We start from the raw sequence: 26,155 nt of genomic DNA, 5'->3' as shown, positions 1-26,155 counted from the left end.
TATATACATATGACTATATATATATATATATGCCTAATGGAATACTACTCAGCTGTAAAGAAAAAATTATGAAATTTTCAAGGAAATGGATGGAGTTGGGAAAATATTCTAAGCGAAAAAACTCAGGTCCTAGAGGACAAACAACACTTGTCCTTTCTCATACATGGATTCTGCTCTGTCCTCTGTACATATCATAAAAGATAAGTCAAGAAATGAGAAGCTGGACTTAGTGTAGTGATATTTTACCTGTATTTTAATAAATAAAAGTTGCCTGAATGTCAGAGTGCAAAACTAAGCCACTAGAGGCCAGGGAGTGCTGGCACACACCTTCAATCCCAGGACTTGGGAGGCAGAGACAGACGGATCTCTGTGAGTTCAAGGCCAGCCTGGGCTACACAAGATCAGTCCAGAAACAGTCAGGCCTTGATGGCTCATACCTTAAATCTCAGTGTTTTGGAGTTGCACAACTTTAATCCCAGCACTAGTGAGGTGGAGACAGGAGTGATATGGCTGGGCAGAGAGAGGACTACAAAGGGGAAGAGACAGGAGCTCACTGCAGTGTGGAGACTGAGGTTTGGTGGAGACACAGTGCAGTCTAGGCAGTCTGAGGATTGCCCTTTCGGTCTGAGCAGTGGTAGAGGGAAAAGGCTTCTCTAGTGATTGACTGCTCTGCTTCTCTGATCTTCAGCTTTAAGGCCTATATCTGTCTCTGGGTTTTTATTATCCATGCTGCAGCTAAGTGCCTCATGCCTTTAATTCAAGCACCTGGGAGGCAGAGGCAGGCAGATCTCTGTTGAGTCTGAGGCTAGCCTGGTCTATATAAAGAGCTCCAGGACAGCCAGGACTACAATAGAGAGATTCTGTCTCAAAAAAAACCAAACCAAACCAAACCAAACCAAACCAAAACAACAACAACAAAAAACCAGAAACAGAAACAAAACGAACCCTGAGAGAAGAGGGGATAAATTCATTTTGGCTTACCAGTTAATTAAGCACCACCCCCTAATAAAGGAAGCAATAAGGGTACAATGTCTTTGTTCTAGAAAAATCCAAGCTAATATATAAGGTACATTTGCTCTGGTTGGGCTTCATTCCTCTCTGGGATGAAGGCCTCTTCATCCTTCTCCTCGGCATTTCCGTGTTTTAAAGCCACATAGAAAGCTGTGGCCAGCGCTCAAAAGCCGAGGTGCATCGTCCCTCCCTTTAGTTCTTACCTGATAGCAAGTTCATGGAGAGCCAGGAGCTTTGGAAGCTTTGAAAGATCCGAAAATTACCTGACAATACCGTGCATATGTCTTAATTACTGTTCCATTGCTATGAAGAGGCAATACGGTCAAGGAAATTTTAATAGAAGAAGGCTTGTAATTGGAATCGTGCTTACCCTCTTAGAGGGCGAGTCCACTGTTATGGTGGGGAGCACGGTGGCAAGCAGGCAGGCATGGTGCTGAAGGCATACATCTGATCCAAAAGTTACAGGGAGAGAGGGAACCAGACCAGGTGTGGCATGGCTTTTGAAACCTTAAAGCCCACCCCAATGATACTACTACTTCAACAAGGCCACACCTCCTAATCATTTCCAAACAGGTCCACTAATGGGGGGACCAAGCATCCAAACATGTGAGCCTGGGGGGGCATTCTCCTTCAATGTGGATTTCTTCAACGGGGAATTCTCCATTCCCCACAGTGTGTAATCACGTTAAGAGCAAGTGAATGTTACTGAAGCACAAGAAAGGTTGCATTGCAATCCCGAGGTAAGTGCAGAGAGGGGTGGTCCTGTTTACCTAAACTCCAGGCTGGAGCAGGCATCAGGGCAGTAATCAACAGGAGGAGGGCATCCAACAGCCGCTGCTTGTGTGCGCTAAAATGTCACACTTGCATCGATAGGAACAGGAGGAACGCCGCATTCGAGGCTGGATTAAATAAAAATGACTCCACCTTGCGCTGAAAACGAAGCCTGAGGATTAAGAAGTTTAATTTCGGAGTGACACGGCTTTACGATTGAGAATTTGGCCCTCCCTCCGAGGCCCTTTGAAGCCTCATCTGCATTCCTTTAACTGGCCAGAGGGTTTCCCAATCAGATAGGGCGATGCCTTTCTTTCTGGGGCTCTGCCCCGAGGGCGTTGGGATTTAGTAACAGTTTTATGTACGTCATGTTTCAATTATGAAAACCTACGAAAAGACGTGCAGGATGCTGTAGACTTCAGTTCCTCGTTTAGCAGAAAACATCTGTGTCTGGTGTTGCCAGGTAAAGAGCCTGCTAGGACTCTTGCCCTTGGGTTTCCGGTTTACCCCCATGCTGCCCTGAATCTTGGAAAATGTCTAGAGCATTGCCCAATGTGCCCCTGAAGGGTCAGCTGAAGCAGGACTTCCCAGACTTCTCCCTCTCAGATCTCTTTACATCTGAGGAATTCTGTACAGCTCTGGGCATGCTAGTATATACACAAATCAAATGGTCACTGATAAAGACTGTAAAAAAGCTTAATTTAAAACAATTCTTTCATATACATGTCATTTTGCCACTTATTAAATATGAAAGCAAGCTTACATATTGTATGAGTTATTTTAGTGTTGCTGTGATAAAACACCATGACCAAGGCAGTTTTTTCTATTTATTTATTAAAGATTTCTGCCTCCTCCCCGCTACCGCCTCCCATTTCCCTCCCCTCCCCCGATCAAGTCCCCCTCCCTCATCAGCTCGAAGAGCAATCAGGGTTCCCTGCCCTGTGGGAAGTCCAAGGACCACTCACCTCCATCCAGGTCTAGTAAGTTGAGCATCCAAACTGGACCAAGGCAGTTTATAGAAGACTTTGAGTTTACAGTTCTGGAGGATTGGAGTCCATACTAGTGAGGACATAGCCCACCTCCAGCGACACACTTCCTCCAACAAGGCCACACCTCCCAACACCCCAAAGAACACTATCAATTGGAGACCAAACACCCACATGCTTGGAGTAGGGAGGCATTTCTCTCACATATGGATTGATGCTTACTTTTACACAGAGAATTGAAGCTTCCTGCATTCGTAGCTGGTCGAGTGCTGAGAACAAGGGACTGTCAAGTGCTCAGCATCAGATGGTTCCTCACCTCATCCCCTTGGGGCTCATGGAAGAGAGAATGGACAGAAGGTAAGAGTCAAATCACAGGAGGACAACCTCACACCATGTTCACATGTGTGATCCTGCTTAAACCCAGTGTTTGACCTTGGTCACAATAGAAAACCAAAATCAGAACAAGACATGAAAGTGGCATGGGAGCCAGGTAGGAGGAAGGGTGAGCTGGTGGCCAGGGGTTAGAGATGGTGGTGGGATGATTGTGACCTGACTATATTATATACATGAATGAAATTGTCACAGTAAATTAATAATGAAAGATTAAAGCTTGACTTCATTCTTGGTATGTAGAAAGAATATTTTAGATATTTTAAAGAGCTGATTGATATTTTTAATTTTATAATTCTATTGCTGAGAATACTGCCTCAAATACATATGCAACACAAAAAGGCAAAAGTTACTTTTATGGCCCCTTTCTGCCCTAATCCTAAGTAACAATTAATTGATTTTTATGAAGCTCAACAGCATTCTTAAAGCACGTGCAGTTATTTATTGGGTGTGTCTGTCTGTATGGCTGAATGCTTGAATGCTGTGGTGCACATGTGGCGCTCAGAGAACAGTGTGCAAGAATTCATTTCTCTCCTTCCACCATGCAGGCCTTGGGGGTCTGGGCTCAGACTGCCAGACATGGTAGCAAGGCCTATCTCACAGTGGTAAGCGTCCATCATGGGATTGAGTCACACGATGTGGGAGCAGAAAGCTGAGACGTCACAACTCTGCTCACACACAGGAAGCAGAGAGAGCAGCCTGGAACTAGCGTCCTTGGGACATAATTGCTCCTGGAAGATCTGGAAGATGCTTCACGACCTCCCCAAACAGTGCCACTAAATGGGACCAAGTGTTCAAACAGACGACCCCATGGTGGACATTCTCATCAAACCACCCCAACCCCCTCGATCAACTTACATGATGAAAATTTGTCAGTAATTATTTAAAGTAGACAAACTTGGGAACGTTTAGAAATGAACGGCACATTCTGCCTACATCCCAAAAGTGAGTGCAGATTCCACGCCTCAGCCAACAAAGGGTTAAAATGTTGGTGCTATGATGCTTTTAAATCTGGTGCCTTCCTGAAGCTTGGCAACAGGCAAAGGCCATGTCTCCTCCAGAACCTCTAAAGGAATCATCTTGGTTGATACCTGGCTTTGGACTTCGAGCTTCAAAACTGTGTGAAAGAATAAATCTCTGTTTACAAAGCAGCTAGTTTACACCCACGCAGGGAGGTGTATACCTCTAATCTCAGTGCTTAGAGAGCCACGACAGGAGGGTTTTGAGGCCATGTCTCAAAACTCACTTTGTGGTACTTTGCTAAGGCATTTCTAGGACGTCTGTTGGTAAGATTTTAACTCTTGAAGGTAGTGCTAACAACAACAAAAAAGCGATGGTATCTTAGAGTTCCTATTGCAGTGACGACAAACCGTGACTAAAAGGCCAGCTGGAGTGGAAAGGGTTTACTTGGCTTACACTTCCAGATCACAGCCCATTGTTGGAGGAAGTCAGAACAGGAACTCAAGTAGGGCAGGATCCTGGAGGCGGAGCTGATGCAGGTCAGGGAAGGGTGTTGCTTACTGACTTGCTCAGCCTGTTTTCATATACCACCCAGGTCCACCAGCCCAGGGGTGGCCCCACCCACCATGGACTGGGCCCTCCCCCATGATCACTAATTGAGAAAATGCCTTAAAGCTGGATCTCAGGGAGGCGCCTCCTCAGCTGAGGCTCCTCCCTCCCTGATGGCTCTAGCCTGTGTCAATTTGATGCACTAAGCCAGCAGAACAGCCAACTTTCAGTGGAGGAGCTGAGTACACCAGGGTGGATTTTTCTCATGCTACTGCTTGCGTGCCTTTAAAAATGTAAAGACTTAACTCTGCAGCAGGTTGGCTTTTTTTCCTGGCTTGCCTGTGTACCCTGAAGGGTGATTGGGGAGAGAAAGAATCCATGGCTAGCTCTAAGCGACCAGGTTCCTCGTCATGGTCTTCTAGCCCACACAGACCATTTGTCTTCCCAGGTCATCAGGGCATCTCTCCTCCTCTACTCTTCCCCAGGAGAGCATTCCACAGGACAGTATGGCTCTGACAGTAGGGGAGGGGCAGCAGGCGCCTGGGGTCCTTGGGATTCTTTTCCACAGGATCTCTCATCAACCTTGTCCACCTTGATCAGCTGAAGCCACCCTTGTCAGCTGCCGCCGCCGTCCTATCAAGTGCTCCCAGCCCAGTTGCCTGTGAGACTGAGGGACAAGGACAACCTCTAAAGCTGAACGAGGTCATTGGCACAAATTTCTCAGGTGCCTCCACATGTTTCTGGGTATTTATTTCTATAGAGTTCTTTAGGTCCAAAGTTAGGAAAAAAGTAAGACCATGGTGTCTGTCTCCATGGCTCCCCTCTCTCTGGCATCTGGTGTGACTTTCTTTTCTTTTCATTATTTTTAGGGTGCTACTCATATCCCCTCTCCCTGATAGGTTAGGATACAATACAGAACACTAGCTTACCGCTATGTGAAGATACGAAGTAGTGCCTTCCTTACCCAAGCCCACACAGACACATAGGAGCGCACAGTAGAGAGACTCTATGGTCCACACAGCCATCAAGTCCCAGGGTTTGAGTGTGGAGGATACGCTACCCTGGGGTAGCTCAGCATCAGCAGGGTTGGCTGCAGAGCCAGAAGGATGGCTTGTTCTTGTTTGTCTGGGAACTTATTTCCAAAATCCGTCTTCCTGGAGTCTGCTCCTCTCCATTACAAGTGGGATCCCTCCAAGGGCAGGATGATGTAGGAGCTGCCTTCAACTGTGCCATCTTCCCAGGGCGGTTCTAGCTTCGACCTCTTGCCTCAATGGGCTCTTCTAGTGCTGAGAGCATTCCAGAATCAGCTTTTTTCTTGGACTGTCAGCTTGTGAAGCTAATGGGGGATCTTCCTCGTCGTAGCTGGAGTATACAGTGGCTCCCGAAGGCTCATCAGATGCTGACGGTGTAGTCCCCAGCTGGATCCAATCACTGAGAAAGGATGGGCTCATGGGGGCTCTGCCTTTACTAGTGGCTTAATTCACTGCGAGAGTCATGGTTTGCTGGCATTATGGAAGGTGGTGGGGCGTATAGATGCAAGGAGAGGTTGGAGAAAGTTGGTCAATGAAGCACGTCATTGGGGCTACATCACATTTTAGACCCTTTCCTCTGCCTCTCTGCTTCCTGGACACCATGAAGTTACAGCATTTTCTAGCACACAGTCCAGCTAACATGCTATTCTGCTTTCCCACAGACCCAGAAACAGTGCTAGTCACCCGGAGACCTCAGACACCACGAGCTAAAATAAATCTTCCTCCTTTCCCGTCAGGCATTTTAGAACAACATCTTGAACACCCTCTAGCTGCCTATTCTCCTTTCTGAATTTGGCTTCAAGTACTCTGCTGAGGTTCCCCCCACTGGCCCTCCACACCTACATAGAAAGATATTCGTCTCCGATACCTTCAAAGTCTGAATGGGGCTGTGTGTACTGTTATTCCATTTGTACCACATGGTGGTCCAGCATGCAGATAGCTCACTTGCCTTCTACTTGGCAGGGCACAGGCCAGGTCATTGTTTCTTGGGGTCTTCCATGCCCTGCAGAGAGGTTGATTTGTTCTAGAATCTATGTGCCTTCCCAGTGGGAATTCATTCTATATGCTGAGAAATTAATGAAGGAAAAAGCTCGTTAATATAGCACGTGTCTGGCTCTGGCTAATGCCCGAAGAAAAGCTGGACTTGAATAGGAATTTTTGCTGACTTATATCCACCTCAGGCTTACCCATTTCATGAACACAGTCACCCTAAGATCTCCTTCAGGTCCCGGCCCCATGTCACGGTCACATTTTGTACTATTTAAACAGAGACAGGAGTCTGAAGTCTGGTCAGATAGGCTGATGGAAGATTTACACAGCAAAAATATATTTATTGCATAGTTTCAGAATTATTTTAACTACACTAGTGTTGTTCTTTTTCAAATAGTTACCACCAGGGATCATTTTACACACTTTGCAGAATTATGCTTTTCTCAAGAAGAGAACTGGGTGCTTTATGGAAGGTCAGAACTCAGCATTGTGACCCTGTGCTGTCCCCTGGAGCTGCCCGTGAGAGGCACTATTTTGATATGCGTCTACTGGCTGGTTTGTGTGTCAACTTGACACAAACTAGAGAGGAAGGAGCCTCAGTTGAGGAAATGCTTCCGTGAGATCCAACTGTAAGGCATTTTCTCAATTAATAACCAGGGCTGGCTGTCCTGGGTTCTGTAAGAAAGCAGGCTGAACAAGCCCCGAGATGCAAACCCGCAAGTAGCACCCTGCCATGGCCTGTGCATCTGCTCCTGCCTCCAGGATCCTGTCCTGGTTTGAGTTCCTGTCCTGATGAACAGCAATGTGGAAGGAAGTGCAAGCCAAGTAAACCCTTTCCTCCCCAACTTGCTTTTTGGTCCGTGGTGTTTCAAAGCAGCCTAGACAATGAGGCTGAGTCTACTGGCTGCTGTAAGTCAGGGCTGTCTCCTTTGCTATGGGAATGGAACCTAATGGCTCCTGACTGCTGGTGAATAAACATTTGCATCCTAGACTCTGATATTTTACTTATCTCACACAGGTTTGGTTAGCACACTACTTACTTTTGGGGTATTTTGGAGGTAGCTCCCTTAGCTAAACTCTGTGACTTAATGTCTCCTAAGCCAATCTATTAAAAAATCCTTTATAACATCAATTCTATTACTTTGAGTTTCTTCAACATTAGATATAGAACTTGGCTTGGAAAATGGTAAAGAATGCACAGAGGGTCTGGGAGATTCATTCTGATTAGTGATTGATTTTGAACGGGAAGTCTACCTTGTTCTTTCCCAGTGCCCTGTTATGGGACAGGGATTCTTCATACCTAATTGTCAGGCAGGACAGGCCAAAAGGCCCCAGAGGTGAAGAGAAGAACTTCATTAAAGTTATTTGACTCTGGTTCTCTTTCTGGGCTCATAATTTGCTAAGGAGAAACTGTGTGTGTGTGTGTGTGTGTGTGTGTGTGTGTGTGTGTGTGTGTTAAAAGGGCTGTCTGACTCCCCCTGTCTTAATGGTCCTGAGATGGCAAGGACTCTCACAAACTCATCCTTCTTGGATCCATTCCTCCCACCTTATATTCTGGCAAGCGCTGCCGCAGCAGGAAGAAAATCTTATGATGTCAATTCATAAAAATACAGGCTCAGATTCTGTCTCTGGGTACACAGAGAAGCCTGTGTACCGCCACAGGCCGATGCACCTTATTGAGAAGTGCTTCTCTTTCTGGCGCGGTCAGTCTATTTCAGGATCCAGTTTTGGCTACTGAGTGGATGACTTTACCAGTTGTCTGGCTTGGGGTTCGGCTGTGTGGTTTAAAGCTGTGTCATCTGGCTCTGGAACACAGAATGCATCTACAGGGGCAAGTTAAATGCAAATCGCCTGGTTTTAGTGAGTGGTTTGCACAACAAGAAGCCTTAGCTTCATCTTCTGGTTGCTGCACAGGTGCTAAAGAGATATGAGCCCTGAGAAAGGACCAGACAGCTTTCCTTGTTCCCTAGTGAGGGTTTTTAAACATTCAGAAACTTGGGAATCCTTTTAATTATCTTAAATCATGCCATATTAATCTTCATGTAATGGCAGTTTTTTTTATTTTCATTTTAATTCTTGGAATCTTAATAGAACAGGAAATGCTTATGCTCCCATCCTTAGCTGTAAAAAAGATGTCTCACGCTTGTGTTCTCTAATTTTTTTTTCTGAATTGAGTAATAAATAAAATTCAGCTGTACATCCTTTCATAGAGGGTGGACAATTTTCCCACACAAGAAATCATACTGCTAGTAGTTGGTCAGCTTATACTGGCCAATGTAAGGAGACCTATTGTATCTCACAAAAGATTAAAAGATGCTGTGTTGTGTTACATTTTCTCTTGCTGAATGTGGTGGTTTGAATGAGAACGGCCCCCAGAGGCTGATATGTTGAATATTTGGTCCCTAGTTGGTGGAACTGTTTGGGAAGGATCAGGAGGTGTGGCCTTGTTAGAAGAGGTGTGTCACTGGGAGTGGGTTTTGATGTTTCCTAGTGTGCTTTCTCTGTCTCATGCCTATGGGTCAGATGTAAGCTCTCAGCTACTGCTCTAGCACCATGCCTGCCTGCCCACTTCCATGCTCCCCACCATGATGGTCATGGACTCATCCTCTGAAACTGTAATTCCCCCAAACTCTTTATTTTGTGAGTTTTCTTGGTCATGGTGTCTCTTCACAGCAATAGGAAGGTAATTAAGACAGTGAATCTTAGCCCAGCACACCATACCAGATCATATACAAAGCCAAAAAAGGTTAGATTTTTAGATCTTAAAAAATTTAGATTTTAGTTTTTAAAAGCCATATGGTTATTTGTGACTTCAAAGATTCGATGGCCCTGTTTCTGAATGGGATGTTGAGTTGGTTTCAATTCAAGATAAGAAGATATGGAAGGACATGAAAATGAGTAGTGTAGGAAGAATGGAGATGGGATGGACTGGGGGGTAGAGAAGGAGGTGTGTGTGTGTGTGTGTGTGTATGTGTGTATGTATGTATGTATGTCTATGGAGCTTGGATGGAGTGGGGTGGGTAGAGAAGTGTGTGTGTCTGTGGAGACGGGATGGAGTGGGGGGATAGAGAAGGAGGTGTGTGTGTGTGTGTGTGTGTGTGTATGCATGTCTATGGAGATGGGATGGAGTGGGGTGGGTAGAGAAGGGTGTGTGTGTGGATCTATAGAGACGGGATGGAGTGGGGGGGTAGAGAAGGAGGTGTGTGTGTGTGTCTATGGAGACGGGATGGAGTGGGGTGGGTAGAGAAGGGTGTGTGTGTGTGTAGGGGTCTATAGAGATGGGATGGAGTGGGGTGGGTAGAGAAGGGTGTGTGTGTGTGTAGGGGTCTATAGAGATGGGATGGAGTGGGGTGGGTAGAGAAGGGTGTGTGTGTGTGTGTGTGTAGGGGTCTATAGAGATGGGATGGAGTGGGGTGGGTAGAGAAGTGTGTGTGTGTGTGTAGGGGTCTATAGAGATGGGATGGAGTGGGGTGGGTAGAGAAGGGTGTGTGGGTGGGGGTCTATAGAGACAGGAGGGAGTGGGGTGGGTAGAAAAGGAGGTGTGTGTGTGGGGGTGATCTATGAATAGCAGTCTCCTGGGGTGCAGAAAGAAAATAACAAAACTTCTGTTAATTCTTATTAATTCCATGTTTTCCTCTCCTTCCTCCCTCACCCTCACTTCCTCCCTTTCTTCCCTTTTTCCTTCTTTCCCTCCCTTCTTTTCTTGCCCCCTCTCCTGTCTTCTCCCATCTTGTTCCCTCTTTCTTCCATTCTCTTTGTCCTTTCTAAGGTCTCGTTATGAAACTCCTGCTGACCTCCAGCTCACAGTCCCTTCCCTTCAGTCTCCAGAGTGCTGAGATGACAGGCATGAACTTTTGTTCCTGGCTGAGCTCATCCTATTGTCGGTCTTATTTTATATGGAAGCGATGTGGAAGGACAGCCATGGGGACTTTGGTCCTAGAGGGCAGGCAAGGCAGGTGGTTGGATCAGGATGTAAGAACCTGGAGCTGTGGACTAGATTATGGTACAGACACCTTCCTGCTCTTCTGAAAAAGCCCATGTGGCAGCCGCTGAGAAGGCTCTGGGAACAGTAGGTGCTGGCTCGCATGAGGAAAAAGTGTGCAGAGGAGCTGGGTAATGTGTGGCTTTCTCTTATTCAGTTCACTGCACATGAAATTTGCATGCTAACTCAGTCTTTAGTTCATTTGCTCCGCGTTTAAGGTGTATTTAATATCAATGTTGGTAAACATCTGAGAAAAGGTCCCACTGTTTTCAGTTTAGGCAGTATGGCTGAGTCTGAAGATTGTCAGGTAGTCTGCAGGCAGCATAGTTCACACCTCAGGTTTTTCCTCCTTTTGTTCCCAGGCTGCTGCTGCTTTGTCCCTTCTAGTAACTGTAATTACTGAACTTACTATTGGCCAGTAGAATGACTTTAAAAATAGTGAGGCCACACTCAATCTTTTCATTGTAAAGTATCTCTCATCTTAGCCCCTGTAAAGAGATTGTTTCTTTGCCCAAGTTGTTCCTGGTGCTCTGTGGCCTATAAGGGGCAACCATAGGCCTTATTTCCAGGAGTCTGTAGTTTGGGGATGTGTAAGAGGGAAGGATCATAATTTTTGTCTATTCGGCTTGCTTTGCCAACTGGGAACCTAGGCTGAAGATATTAAAGGACAGTGGAGCTGAAACCCAAGGGATCGCAAGGGGCTAGCTTGCTCTGGCTATAGCAACATGATTAAGCATTCTTTGGTGTGGGAGAATTGTCTATATTCTGTCAATTATGTTTTAAATAAACTCTGACTGGTCAGTAGCCAGGCAGGAAGTATAGGCGGGACAACCAGACAGGAAGTAGGGGTGGGGCAAGGAGAACAGGAGAATTCTGGGAAGGAGGAAGCCCATTCCTCCCCAGTCTTGCTCAGATACCAAAGAAGCAGGATGTGACCTGCCCCACTGAAAAAGGTACTGAGCCATGTGGTTAACAAAGATAAGAATAACAGGTTAATATAAGTTATAAGAGTTAATAAGAAGCCTGAGCTAATGGACCAATCAATTTATAACTTATGTAGACCTCTGTGATTTCTTTGGGGCTGAATGGTTGTGGGACCTGGTCAGAGGACAGAAACCAGGCAGGACAGAAACCCCAACAAGCAGGCCTTCATGTTACAATTCTTGGTTCCAGTGCTTACCTGGCAAATCTGATGTAACCTCTGGGACGCTTCTTGAATGTCTTAAGATATGATGAAAAAAAAAACCACATCCCCTCTTCCACCCCACCCCTTAAAAATATCTAGAGCAATAAGGTCTGAAGACATCACACCTGTCACACCCACAATTTGGAGGCATCAAGCTGGAGCTGACTTGGAAGCTTCCTCCCTGAGGACCAGCTCTCATAGTAGACAAAGATGCTGTGCAAGATGCCACGGGAGAAAAGCAATTAATTCTCTTACCTAGTTGTAAAACCTAAGAACCGTAAGACTAGACCATCGTGGCAGGTATACCCAATGGTACAGCAGTGTCGCTTGTATCTTGGACATAAACAATAGCCATCTACTTGGACTTAAGGATCACTCAGTAGGAAGGAATTCATGCCTGGTACTGTAAGCCTAGCTGACTACCCATGACTGGGGAGGTCATGGGCCCTAGAGGAGAACCTACTGATGGCATATTCCATAACCAATGTAATTCCCAACTACATTCTAAAAATGCATCCTTATATCCACGATAAATGTAGCTCTCGTATCTCATCAAAAAACACTTTTCTTCCCCCAGCAGATGAAAGCCTCCACAGAAATCCACAACTGGTCCAAATGCAGAGAACTGAAAGTGTTTTGCCCAACCTAACTGAGACATCAGCAAAACAATCTTTACAGCTACAGCCCAGGGAAGACTGCAGAAGAGGAGTGGGAAGATCGTAAGAGCCAGAGGACCAGGACGGCTGCTGCAAAGTTGTGTCTTCTGTAAATCTTAATATGGCTGCCTAAACAAGACCTGCACAATGGCAACAATAGTTGAGATGCCAGCGTGGCTGGGAGAATATCACAATACCCCTCTTCTAGATAAAAAGCTCCCGACAATTAATGGCTGATGAGAGACGAAGATTCTGCCTTCTCCAGGGACAGGCTCCCTGATAGGTTATCTAGTCCCAAGTGGTCGGTCCTAAACACAAACACATATGAGCAACACTAAACAGACTTAGCAGGTTGTGTTAACACACACATACACACTCACACACGCACAACAATGATAATCAATGCTAATTAAGGAAGAAGAGATCATGAACTTGAGAAAGAGTGGGGGACACAGAGGGAGCTGAAGGGAGAGAGAGAGGGGTGAAGATGATGCAATACAACTCGTGTATACAATTTACAAAATTATGTAAAAAAAGATAGTCACAAATTGTCGGGTATGGTGGCATACACTTTTAATCTCAGCCCTCAGGAAGTAGAGGTAGGTGGATCTCCGTGAGCTGGAGAGCTCTCTGGTGAAAAGAAAAAAAAAGAAACCGAAACCCCTGAGATATCATTTTCATTAATTCTACTTAAGAAACCTGAATCCCTCAAAAAATGATTCCAAACTGAAAAATTAAGATCTACATCCTCTGAAACAGATGAAAGGGTTAATAATGCTGGAGTCATCTGCATTGAAATTAAGGATGTTGGGAAAGGAGAAGTATTGCACTGAGCTTTAGATATTGCTTGTGCTTGCTTAGGTTTCCTCCCTGAGAGAGCCCAACTCCCTTTGTGATGAGTTAACTCCCACTGCTGGTTCTTTAATCTCTGGGAAAACAGGTGGGCACTCCAAAGCTGCTGGCTTCGCTTCCTGGGTCCAGGGCTGCTAGAAGTTTGGTGAGCAGACAGGTAGCTGGCGTGTGTGGCTCACTCCCACCTTGAGTTGCTGCTTCCCACAGAGGAAGTCATCCTCCCGCCAGTCTCTTGGGAGTCCCCTTTTGTTTTAACCAGTTCTGCCTGGCTGTGGTAGCAGACAACAGTAGGAGGAGATGCTCCTCAGAGCTCAGACTCTTTCCAACGAGGGCTCTCGCCCCCATTTGCCCCACAGCTGGGGGAGCTGCTCTCTTGACATGACAGCATCCTTTCCTGAAGACTGTTGATTCGGTTGCTACCCAGAAGCTTTCGGTTGTGGTGGTGGTAAGTGGTCAAGGATTTTGTTTTTTTCTTTCTGTGGGTTGAGCTTTCTAGAATGCCCCAGAGAGTGTGTATTCTGTAAGCACTGGAGCTTTCAGTACATCCATGCTGGATACCTAGTTGACCTATCTGCATTGCTGGAAAAATCCTTTCTTATGGGAGAAGGTTGGGTCCAGGTTGAGGTGAGTAGGTGGGGACCATTCTGTGGTTAAGGAGATCAAGAGGAGTTTTGCTCTGGACTAGTTGAGACTTTCTTCCAAATTCCTGTTTGTTTTGCTGTTTTTGTCTATGTGGTTGAGGCTTAGAAAATATTGTGTGTTATTTGCCTTGTCCTAAAAAATGTTTTTTTTTGGGAAAATTAGTTGTAGATAGGAGATAGGGCATTTTCTTTTCTCTATGCTTGGAGTTTCAGCTTTTTATTCTGTGAGCATCACATCTGAAGTGTCAGAAGAGAGCAGCGGAAGGAACATCTTGGGTTTGGAGTGCTTGGTAGCAGGTTTTCATCTGCACAGCTCGAGGTCCAGTTTATTCTATGATGAATTCATGCTACAGACGTGTGGTTCCCACGGGCCTATGTTTCTGAAGCTCCAGGGACAGATTTTCAGGGCTAGGATCTGTTTGAAGAGAAAAATTGTTTAGCTTTTAGCTGTTTCATTCATGGATGTGGGGAGCATTTCAGGTCTCAGGTTACCAGTGAGCTGTTTGAAGAAGAAAGAAAGTGCTGAGAAAAGTTAATTGGGTACTGAAGTGTTTCAAGAAAAGGATGAGGAAATAGGAGGGATCATGTGGGGTACAAATGCCTGCGCTCATGAACCTGCCCTTCTTAGATGTGGCTGCAGGTCAGCCTCCACTGGAGATGAAAACGCAGAAAGATTCTGAGTAGCCTTTATCTACTAATGTGTTTTTATATCGCTTGGTATTGTATGAATAAATCTTTAAAAATAGAACGAGTGGTATTTGTCCCTTGGGAGACCGGGTGTGTGTGCTTGAGCACAGGAGTGGTTTTGTTCATGTACAGCCACATGGAAATGTTCATTAGCAGATGATTAATATTTGAAGTAAAGCATTTTCTCCTTTTCCGTCTTCCTCCCCCTCCCTCCCTCCCTCCCTCCCTCCCTCCTTCCCTCCCTCCCTCCCTTCTCCTCTAGTCTCAGCTTCAGAATCAATCACACAGTCCAGGCACTCTTGTGTGACACTGGAATTCAAAGGTCAGGTGTTGTCTAAGGATTTCCCCTAGAAGGCTGGCAGAGAAAATAACTTCTGAGTCATCTTAAGTATTTTCGATGTTAATAAATACATTTGTAAGTGAATATTAACTATTCTGAGCAACCTGTGCCTCTGGAAACAGCTTTTTCCCTTACTCTGAGGCCCCCTCCCTTTTCCTCTCTGCTTGCATTCACTTGGCTGCAGTGTGCTGAGCGCCGGCCTGTCTCGTGCTGGGCTCAGAGAAGAGTGTAGCAGGAGAACACTGGTTCGTTTCAGTAGCCCTTCCTAGACCATCTTTGAAGGCCGAATCTTCCCTTTGCTGTATCCTTGCTCTTTGATTGGTGCATTCTCAGCTGCAGGTCTTTCCTTGCTCCTCTTCCTTCTGACTCTTCCTCGGCTACACCGTCCTCCTCCGTGAGACCGTCTGCCTCCGCGGCTTCAGCACTTGCTCATACGCTGCCCCTCCTAAGTCTGCACTTTGGCTTTGCACCTTCTATTGGGCTTTGAAGACGACCAAGAGGCTGATGTAATCCGACTGAATTATTATTGTTCTTTGGTAATTCTTCTTCTGCTGGTCCATGTTCTCCTTCTCCCTTGACACCTGTCATCATAGGCAAGGCCCCTCTGTCACCTTGGTGGCCTCCATAGGTACTGGGCACACAAGTGTCACACATACATAAATGCAGGGGAATATTCACACACAAAAATTTTAAAAATTCTTAAAAATGAATAAAAAAATGCATATAGTGGACTGGCATAAGGAGACCTAGAGAACAACAACAAAAAACTCCGGCAAGTTGGGGCTGGAGTTTAAGTTCCATTTTCATAGGTCTCTCCTGTCTGTTACTGGCAGGGCCAACCACAGGTTCTTGAACGTACACGATTGTGTCATTTCATATATAAAATGGGGATAATGCTGGCTCCTGTCTTTAGAGTTCTGGCGAGAATGGAATGAGATTATATACACTAAGGGCTTAGCCTTAGGTCAAGTGCCCAGTGAGTATTTATTTCTATATAATGTATATCAGGCGACATGAAGTCTGTTTATATTGTATTAAGCATGCAGCCATCACCAATCCATAAATATTAAATCTTTTCTTCCCTGTTCATCCCCCACCGCGTCCTCGCCTCTTTCCCTCTCCTCCTAGCCTGTCCCGTTCTGCCTCTCTCTCTGCTTGTGCACCTGTTCCTCCTCTGGTCCTGTCTCCTCCAGATGTGCCTCCCTGGCTTAGTCACCTTCCTTCCCCTTCTCATTTCCCTCTTTCTCCACCTGTACTGGCGTCAGTATTTGGTCCTGTGAACCCCTAACCTCCAGTACTTCTTCATTTGTCTCTGAACATGGCCCATCAGCCAGCCTTGGACTGGTCATGAGAGACACAGGAAGAACTTCCTCCAGAAGTTCACAGTGTGGGGAAGGATAGGAACAGGTGAACACACAGAAGGATCTTGGGAAGAGTGACTATAGAGCTGAGGCAGATGAAAATAGAGATAGATGTTATATAAGAAAAAAAAGAATTTACAGTTGAGGCGTGGTAGTTAGACATAGTTGCTAACTAACATAAGTTTGGCTGTAATAGCCATCACTTCATATACAGACATGCACATATGCACATACACACATGTGTACACACACACACACACACACACACACACACACACACACACAGACAGAGGTAGGCTTAGGCTTTTCCACCTCTATGTTAGTATACTATGTGAAACTTACAAGCCCTGTGACTGGAGATAGCCGTCACTGATACCTAATGTGACCTATGCGTCCTCCATACCTTCCACCCTCTTTCTGACACTCAGCTAAACTCATGCGGACCAGAAGCCTGGTGTTTCCCTTTCTCCCTCTCTGGTCTCATCTCCCATGGCTAAGGTTCATTAGGATCTCTCTTCTTAAGGCTCTTAAAGTGTATCTGTCCCTCAGAGGTCTTGCATTGAGCTAGCAAGCAAGTTTGACTATAGTTTGAAGGCCAGACCTCCTTTCTATGGGAGAGAGAATCTGCAGGACTTTTGCTTCTCAGCTCTGGGAGCCTGGGGCCTGAGGGAGGCAAGGGACAGTGAGTGAGGATGATGGGAGACAGTGAGAAGAAAGGGCTGTTCCTTCACCCATCCTCCTGGTTTTCCAACTTCAGGCCTTGTTGCTTCTGCAGGTGGACTTTCAAGGTTCACCTAAGCACACACCTGGGACACAAACCACCTGAGGAGAAGAAAACCTAGGAAAACAAGTAGAGAGGAATTGAGATATTGGAAAGAAGAGAGGAAGGGGGCAAGAGGAGTGGGCTGGCAAGGAGTAAGTGGGAGGAACACACATCTGGGCTGGGAACTGTGTGTTAACAATACAGTGGCTGGAGGAAGCCATCACAGCATCCATATTCCAGACTCAGAAGTTGGATTTTAGGAATGTGGCTGCTCAGAGCAACTTGTTCTGTAGTCAAGGTGGGTCTGACCAAGGCTTACAGAGATTCACGCTCGGCTCTAGAGTCACACGGTAGGGACAACAGGAGGCCCAGAGGACAAGCTTCTAACCGCCCTGCTCCTGGCTCCAAACAGCCTGGCAGTCTATGGCTAGAAAAGACCTTTTGTCTTGGGGACTTTGGACAGCACTTTAATAGGACACTAGAAGCAGCTTTATTTTTTTGAGGCAGACAAACACAAATTCAGGACATGGAAGCCACAGCAAGTGTGGCAATTTACTAGTTTAAAACACGTAACACAGTCATGGAGAGGACCAGATGTTCACTTTAGCAGGACTGGTGTGATCTTTCCCTGTAGGCAGGCTTCTGCGGGAAACCAATTTATTACTAGCAGGTTGCTCGGTGAGTGTGGAATTGGAGCAGGGGGAATTGTCTGTAATAACCTAATTGCCGAATGGGTGCCCATCATTAGAAGGAATTTCCAGTTTAATCCTCAGCTTAAAGCACCTAGGCACCTGTACCCCAGGTGTGCCCATTTTCATTTTGAGGGGAGACCTTCTTGTCCAGTAGCAACATGGACAAGGAACCCTCTTTCCACACGGGGTTTCCTAGGTGTCTTGTTTGGTCATCGTTCCAGTCAAGAAGTCCTTATTTCCTCTGTACCAGTTGGCATCCCCCTTTGACTTTGTTGTTTGTTTCTTTAGAAAAATTATTTCTGTGATTCATACCTGAACTTGGACTGGAAAGAAAAGGGCTGGAGGTACAGCTCAGGGTACAAAAAGGCATGGGTCAAAGAGAGACAATCTTTTTAGAAGTAAAACTTTGAGTTTAAAAAAAATATACCTATTTAATTTTTAAATGAATATATATACATATGTGTTACCTTTCTTCTCTATTTTACTATTAATTTTTTCACTTGTATACATGTATGTATTTACTGATAATCAAACTTCTGTCTACTATCTCTTTATCTTCTGTTTATCTATTTGAATTAGCTGTCAATATTCATCTTCTAGCTACCTACCTATCTCTATTAGTCATCTTTCCATATATATCATCTATCTATTGATCATATACTTATCTATTGATATCTATTGGGGTATTTATCTATATTAATCTTTTATCTATTGTCTATTTATAAATCATTTCTATATTACTAGAACTTCTGCAGGAGAAAACACTATATCAATCGTTTGCACGAGATGAAGCTAAGGGAAAGCTATGACCTACCCCACAGTAAAATATATTTTATTTCTATGATTTAGGGTAGTTTTAAAAAGGGGAACATATTTATGCGACTCTCATTTACTTCAGTATTTTCTAAATGGCTCAATTTCAGAATTCCAAGTCCCTACTCCGAGGGCTAGAGTCTATGTCTCACAAACTTCTGTCCCTCAGACCTCCAGGGATCCAAAGTTCAACACAAGATGACCTCTTCTCTTCTCTGACACCCTCTGAGTGGAACAAGTGCTGTGTGTGCTATTCTGGAGGGTTGATGACCGTGCAAGAATGAAAAAGCCTAGGGCTGGCTTGAGGGCTCAGTGGGTAAAGTGCTTGTTGTGTAAGCAAAGGGACATGAGTTTGGTTCCTCAGAACTCCTGGAGAGCCTGGAGTGGCAGCGTTCCTATGGGAAGACAGGAGGTGAAGACTCTCCGGCAGTCTGCAGGCTAGCTAGCATAGTGGACACAGTAGTGAGTCTCTGCATCAGTCAAGGCAGAAGGCCAGGACCAACATCAGAAGTTGTTCTCAGACGTCCGCATGTGTACCATGCTACATTCACGCACGTGTGTGTGAACACCCCCCTCCCCCAACATTTATACATTATGAAAAGAGAATGAAGCTGGGTGGTGGTGGTGCATTCCTTTAATCCCAGAATCCGGGAGGCAGAGACAGGTAAATCTTTATGAGTTCAAGGCCAGCCTGGTCTACAAGAGCTAGTTCCAGGATAGGCTACATAGCCACAGAGAAACACTATCTCAAGAAAAAAAAAGAAAAGAAGAGAGAATGAGGGTATTTCATCTCTCTTGCTGGCCTCCATCCTTCTATACACCACTCTCTCCTGACACCCTTACCCCAGATGAGGAAGAACATGTTAGGATGAGCACATTTGGTGAGGAATAGGAAGAGTATTATAGGAATTATAATACACTATTGAGGGAGATCTTATTTCCTTCAAGTTTGACAGAAATCTATTGCACTGGTCTCAATCTTCCATAAAATATGCCTGCATGATCATTGTTACAAGGAAAAGATCGGATGGGTGGGAACAGGGGCTTTAAGGTAAATTCTATCTTTTCTCATTATAATGTTTTGTTTTGTTTTGTTTTGTTTTGTTTTTGCTTTTGTTTTGTGGGGGCGCTGTTCCAGAGCTAGCTCTTGTAGACCAGGCTGGGGTGGAACTCACAGAGATCCACCTGCCTCTGCCTCCCGAGTGCTGGGATTAAAGGCGTGCGCCACCACTGTCCAGCTCTTATTATGTTTTAGAGATTAGAAAACCTTTGAGTAAGATTGCTATTGAGGAAAAAGTTTCTAGAAATTATACAGAAGTAGTTTAATTCACACACCAATGATGATATTATATTCCAAGTTATGAGTAGAGAATATTTCTATAAAAGTAAAAATGTTTAAAGTTAAAATGGATTTATTTGGTATCTTCAAAATAAATGGTTTCAAAGACATTTTGGAAGGTGGTAGTGAGAAGTTGAAAGAAAAAACGTAAAAGTGGTATGAAATAATGAAATTCTAGGAGGGATATGGCATTCTTTTAAGCCCTATCGTCTTGCAGAGAGATCTAAAGTAAGAGAGGAGTTACATGGCTGTTTTACCATGGTTTCCTTGACAGCCCATGAGTGCATTTAGCTCCATCTTTAACACTGGTTATCAGTTAGTGCCGTTCTCTCAGCCCCATCTAACAAACCAATAAGGGATTTTGGTCCCGTGAAAACAGATTATGTTGATATAGTCCCCAAAGAGAATTTTCATGTCTTAACAAGTTGGCTTAGACTTGTTGATTAGTCTCTCTCTGGCCAGATGGGGTCACCCGAAGCCCCAGATGTCATCCTCATAGGCTTTATGTCTCTCCCCGATAATGCCATTTAATCTCTGCTCTGATTCCTTTTTGGTGACTACCGTGTGAAACAAAGAAGAGATGATGAAAAAGCTGTATATGGTGGAAATACCTGTAATTCCAGCAACCAGGATGCTGAGGCAGGAGGACTGCCCTGAGTTTGAGGATAGCCTGTGAGATATAGCACATGACAGATCTTCAGGCCCTGTATCAAAATTGATAAATAGATAAATAAATAACTAAGGAAATAAGAAGAAAGTCCTTCATGGGTTAGGACTGCTTTTGTACGATATTTTTTTCAATGGAGAGACTTACATAAAAAAGTCCTTTGTATCCTATTGGAAACTGGACTGATTCTGGGATGAGCTGCCTTCAGTTGTGTACCAGCAGTGAGACCAGCAGGCAGCAACACATAGCGCTGAACCTGTGGCTACACAGGTGCCTCTGGTTAAAACCAGTGTCTCAAGACACCAAGGAGGCTTGACTGTGAAAGGGAGGGGAGGAGGGGAGGAGGGGAGGAGGGGAGGAAGGGAGAAAGGTAGAGATGAGGAGGAGGGGAGGAGGGAGAAAGGGAGGAAGGCAGAGGTGAGAAGGAGGGGAGGAGGGAGAAAGGGAGGGAGGCAGAGCTGAGAAGGAGATAAGGGAAGGTTGCGGGTGTGAGTCGACCAAATGCACTACGCACGTTTGTGTAGCTGTCAAAGAACAAATGTAACCAATACAAATACTTGGCCTATGAGTCTTCTTTTAGCTGCAGTTCCCATTTCAGCTCCAAGATCTGGCCACTTCTCCCTTCTTTCTCCTGCTCTTCAATTTGCTGTAAGACTAAATGCTTGCTCTTAAGTGTTCTTTTCATCTGCGTTAAGGGTGTTTAGGAGATGATGGTGTATAGAGGGATAGGGGCCAGCAAGAGACAGGAAATACCCCTAAAACTTAGGTACCCCCAAACAGGGATGACAGGTCAAAGCTGTTCTGATGCTTGAGTCTTAGAAAGGACGGTCACTAAGAGAGGAAGGTCTTTTAGCTCCATACCCTAGGGACACAGAAATCATTCATTCATACTCAATAAACACATGGGATAGCACTGTGAGCCAGACACATGTCAGATGGCAGGGACACAACCACGGACCAGATGAGTATGTACGTGTTCCATTGGAGTTTGTAGTGAGGAGAAGACCAATATAATAGACAAATAGAGTCTAGAGTACTATCAACTCTGACGTGAACAGTACCAGGTTTTGTGGAACACATAGGAAGTGGTCCCCGTCTTTGATGTCAGAAGTCACTGAAGGCCTCTTGGAGGAAATGCCGTATGAGTTGGTATATGAGGGGTGGGACTGTGGTTCCATGGTTACAGATATAGGTAAGAGGATTGGTAAAGGTCCCCAGATGGTTATAGATATAGGTAAGAGGATTGGTAAAGGTCCCCAAATGGCAAAAGGCTAAACTGAATATTTCTGGTGTAGACGCGAGAAGTGAATAGAGGTATGGGGGCAGTGGAGGAGGGTAGGAGAGGTGTTCTGGGTTCCTTAGCTGGGTCACGACACGATGTGATGTCATTCCCCTTTAAGGAAGATGTCTGTAGTTTTGATGTGGACTCTGACCTATAGTGTCCCAAGTCTGGATCAGACCTGTGAGCATATGCACAGGGAAGAATGATCTGTGGTCAGCAAAAATGTCCTAGGTGACCCCACTGCCTAGACAGGGACTGGGCAGTGAGAGGCCTTTGGAGGGATGGTTTGGACAACCTTGTAGCCGATGGACTGGAAGGTGGACAGGAGGGAACGGGGGTGTTTCTAATAGGTTAAACTTGAGAACTACTTCTGCTTCTGAGAGCACACGGCAGCAATAACCAACCTTCCTCTAGACTCATCAGGTTTGGAGTCTGGGCACCAGGGAGGTCTAGACTCCTACCGTCAGTGCCTCTTTTTGTCAGGCACGCCCAAGGGTGGTAACAGGAAGACAAATTGATGGTTTCCGGTGCTTTGGGCACCGAAGGATCCATATTAGAACAGTGGGTGTTGATGAACTTCCTCTTAAATGTCCTTTCTTGGAACAGCTAAGCCAAATGCACCATTCTTCCCCTTATCTGGTATCTGGTGGCTGCCCACATAATATTTCTTTGAGTACACTTAGTGCCTTCTGCATTTAACATCTCTGAACAGGAAGTAGATATATCATTTTTTTCTTTCTAATCAAAAGAATGCCACCAATTCCGTATGTGTGCTTGCTCTGCTATGTGTTTGCAAAGTAGCCTGTGCTCATTTCCATGGGTTATGAATGTTGTGTGTAATCAGTGCATTTGCTCGTGGTAAAAAGGTAATGATGGTATTATTTTATTAGTGTTTTGGGTAACAACCAGGAGAAGGCCATATCTATAAATGAGTGGAACATTTTGGATTGTATTTAGTTGCAGGCTGATCAACAATTCCCTGTTATATGTCGCCCCCACATTCATGATTACCAGCTCAGGCTTTGTGGGGAATTATCAAGTACATTCAAGTGAAAGGCAGATGCTTGCACAGCCCCAAGAGATTCTAACTGCTAGTGTTTGGGGTGAACTAGAAGAGTTGATTCAAACTTAACCCAAAATCCAGTACACATATATGCTTACCTAGGGTTGCCGTAAAGCCTTTACTGGGAAGTTCCAAGTTTCACCATGAAGTAATGTATTCGAATCTGCTGGGAAAAACCGACAATAAGGCAACTTAACAGGACCGAGAAAATGCGCTGAACATTGGTGGTGTCACAAATGACACTGGATCCTTTAGGATGAAGATCCAAAGAAAGATCCAGGGTGAACCAACCATTTTCACGGGCAGCTTCAGTGAGACAGAGTCATGTGGTCTGTGATGGGACAGAAAAGGTCTGGGCCACCAAAGGTGCTGATGTGGAGAATGCTCATGAGACCCATCTGCCCAGATTTTTCTTAGCCTTCATTTGTGATGTTTTTTTTCCACTGGGGTGTGGGGTCGGACCCTTTAAGGAATGGGGGTGAGGGTCTTATAACCTTTAGTTAAAAAATATATCAGAGGATTTCTTCACAGACAGTTCTATACAGAAATATGATTGGAGGTGTTTAGGGACAGTCATTTAGCTTTTCTGGCTAGATTTGGGAGGAAGGAGCTCTGGGTTCTGTGACCTGTCTTAGGAAGAAGGAATTCTAACCTCCAAATCTTCTTTGGACTGTAGGAAAGAGGATATGAGGGATGAGAACAGAGAGGGCAGCAGGTCAAGGAGAAGCCTTGCTCCTAAAGCCTTCACTTTGAAGTATGGTTTTCCCATCTCCGATACATTTATAATGCAAGCATGCACTTTTATGGCACAGGTCATTGTTAAACACATTAAACTAAACTTATTGTTCTTTATTATATCAGCAACTTGTCATCTACATTTGTGTAGGAAGACAGCCGAAGAGGGTGAATGTAAAGATACTGAGCGTCGTTCAAATACTAACACATGTTTCTCTTTTTAAAACATATAGGCCAGCTCTTGTGACGTGGTAAAAACTTAGGGGGATGATGTTCTTCAGTAAGAAGAAGCTGCCTGGTAAGGCTTGAGTTTTTCAGATAACACAAAACAATAGGAACTGTAATGCTATTTTATATTGGAGGCTTGGTTTAGTCAGAAAACATATACATTAGTTTAAAGCTCAAAAAGCTTCAACAATTGTTTTTACCCATGCAATTCCCAAGGGCGCATGAAATAAAATAAGGAAGTTTCTATCATCGCATCAAGTCCCTTGTGTTGCTGGGCTCACCCTCTTGGAATCCCCAGCCACCTTTTGATCTCTGCCAGTTTATTATTGCCTATTTAAAGATAAATATAAATGAAACAATACAGCACATATTCTTCAATTGTGAGTCTTCTGCTTAGTGTGAAAATTTCACTGTATGTCTATCTGTGTGGCTGTCTCTCTCTGTGGTTTGTTCCTCATTTTTTTTTTTATTTCAAAGCAGTGTTTTATTGCATGAATACACAAATACTTGAAACTGCATCCATACAGGACAAATGAGTTTGGTCAAGGCAGCAGGAAATGTCCTTTTTGGCTCATATGTTTGTTTTAATTATCAGTCTCCTGAAAATAGGTTGAATATAGCTTTTCTGAGTTAACTGGAGCCAGAAGTTTTTCTGGGGCTTAGTTTTTCTGTTTTTTTAGTTTTTAATAAAATGAAAAAAATTAGATTTTGGAATATTTGCATAGATCTTTTCTGGTTGAGTACTCCTATCCTGTAAATGCAAAAAAATCTGAGATTCTCCAAAGCTCTTAAACTCTTAAATATCATGTCAGTGCTCAAGCAGTTTGAGATTTTAGAGCCCTTTGTGCTTCAGAATTTCAGGGGTGCTCAGCTTGTGATAGCAATGGCATTCCAGATTTAGAGAGTGTCCTGGTCAGGGTTCTATGGCTGGGAAGAGACACCATGACCACAGAAGCTTTTATAAAGGACAGCATTTAAGTGGGGCTGGCTTCAGAGGGTTAGTTCAGGGAGCACGGCAGCACACAGGTAGACATGAGAAGGGGTTAAGGAGCTGAGAGTTCCACATCTGGATCTGCAGGCAGCAGGAAGAGAGAGCCACTGGGCCTACTTTAGACTTTTGAAGCCTTAAAGCCCACTCCCACTGACATATTTCCTTCAGCAAGGCCACACCTCCTAATCCTTCTCAAGGAGTGCTCCTCCTGATGACTAACCATTCATATATATGAGCCAATGAGGGGGGTCATTCTTATTTAGAGCACCACAGAGAGTTTTGCTCTTTCATTTCATCTCTGGTCAGTCAATGACAGCAACTACGCAGTTGTTATTTCAATGAAAATTCTATATCTTACTACTAAGACTTTATTTTTTGACCATAGTTTTTTAAAGGTCAAAGGTTGAATTTGAGTTTATTCAGTGCCCTATCTGTCCTTCTAACAACATCTTTAGCAGGTGATTGGCTCCTGCATCTGTAATCATTCGCATCAGTTCCCTTGTAGGACACATTGCAATGTTCAGCTTCATCATGGACTGAATTCTGTCCCAGTGTAGTGTCTACCTGAAGGCTTTACTTATGTCCTCTCTAGAGGGTTTTGTTGATATTCCCAATGCCAATATAAGACTCTAGAATTGTTCCCGTCTTTTTCCATGGTCATGTGAAAACCTTTATGCAAATCGTTGGTACAGTCTTTATAGTGTAAACCCGAGGTTAATCTGCTCAACTGTGGCTGCTTCTAACAGGACCGGGAGTGGCAAGTTTTTGTTATGTTAAGACCATGATCCAAGATCTAGGTCTAACTCTATTAATATATTAATATAACATATTTCACAAAATTTGGGCTTGTCTATTTTTTTATTATGTGTGCTGGTGTATACATTTCCTTTCGTAAGAGATTAACTTACTGGCTTGTCTACTGAAGGCCCTTAGTTATATGACGTGCCTTTTAGAAATACCACCTTTGGGTCTGTGGCCATAAAGCATAAGGAAGGCCAGTGACTTAAATGACCCATTCTATATGATTTTATTTGCCTCTGTTATATTTTGTGCTTTTTTTGTGAAAAGAAAAATAATTTTTAAGATAAGTTTGGCCTATAGTGGGTTTTTCTCTTTCACAAATGACATGAAGTTAAGGGAAACGGTCTTTGTGGAACTGGATGGTTGTACAAACTAGAGAAATACAACA

At 44.5% G+C, this 26,155-nt stretch overlaps 1 protein-coding gene across 1 annotated transcript in view; it reads left to right on the top strand.

Annotated features, from left to right (window-relative positions):
* Window positions 1-24,014: 24,014 nt before the first annotated feature.
* Atp8b4 (ATPase phospholipid transporting 8B4 (putative)) overlaps window positions 24,015-26,155 on the top strand; it is a 151,978-nt gene continuing 149,837 nt past the window's right edge. Inside the window, exon 1 of the mRNA XM_041679239.1 lies at window positions 24,015-24,045. Coding sequence (XP_041535173.1) covers window positions 24,015-24,045 — 31 coding nt within the window. The remainder of the gene's footprint in view (window positions 24,046-26,155) is intronic.

The sequence above is a fragment of the Microtus oregoni genome, unplaced genomic scaffold (genome assembly GCF_018167655.1).
Source record: "Microtus oregoni isolate MIOR12 unplaced genomic scaffold, Mior012 000031F_ref0000149, whole genome shotgun sequence".
NCBI classification, from domain to species: domain Eukaryota; kingdom Metazoa; phylum Chordata; class Mammalia; order Rodentia; family Cricetidae; genus Microtus; species Microtus oregoni.
This window is presented reverse-complemented; position numbering and strand designations above follow the sequence as displayed.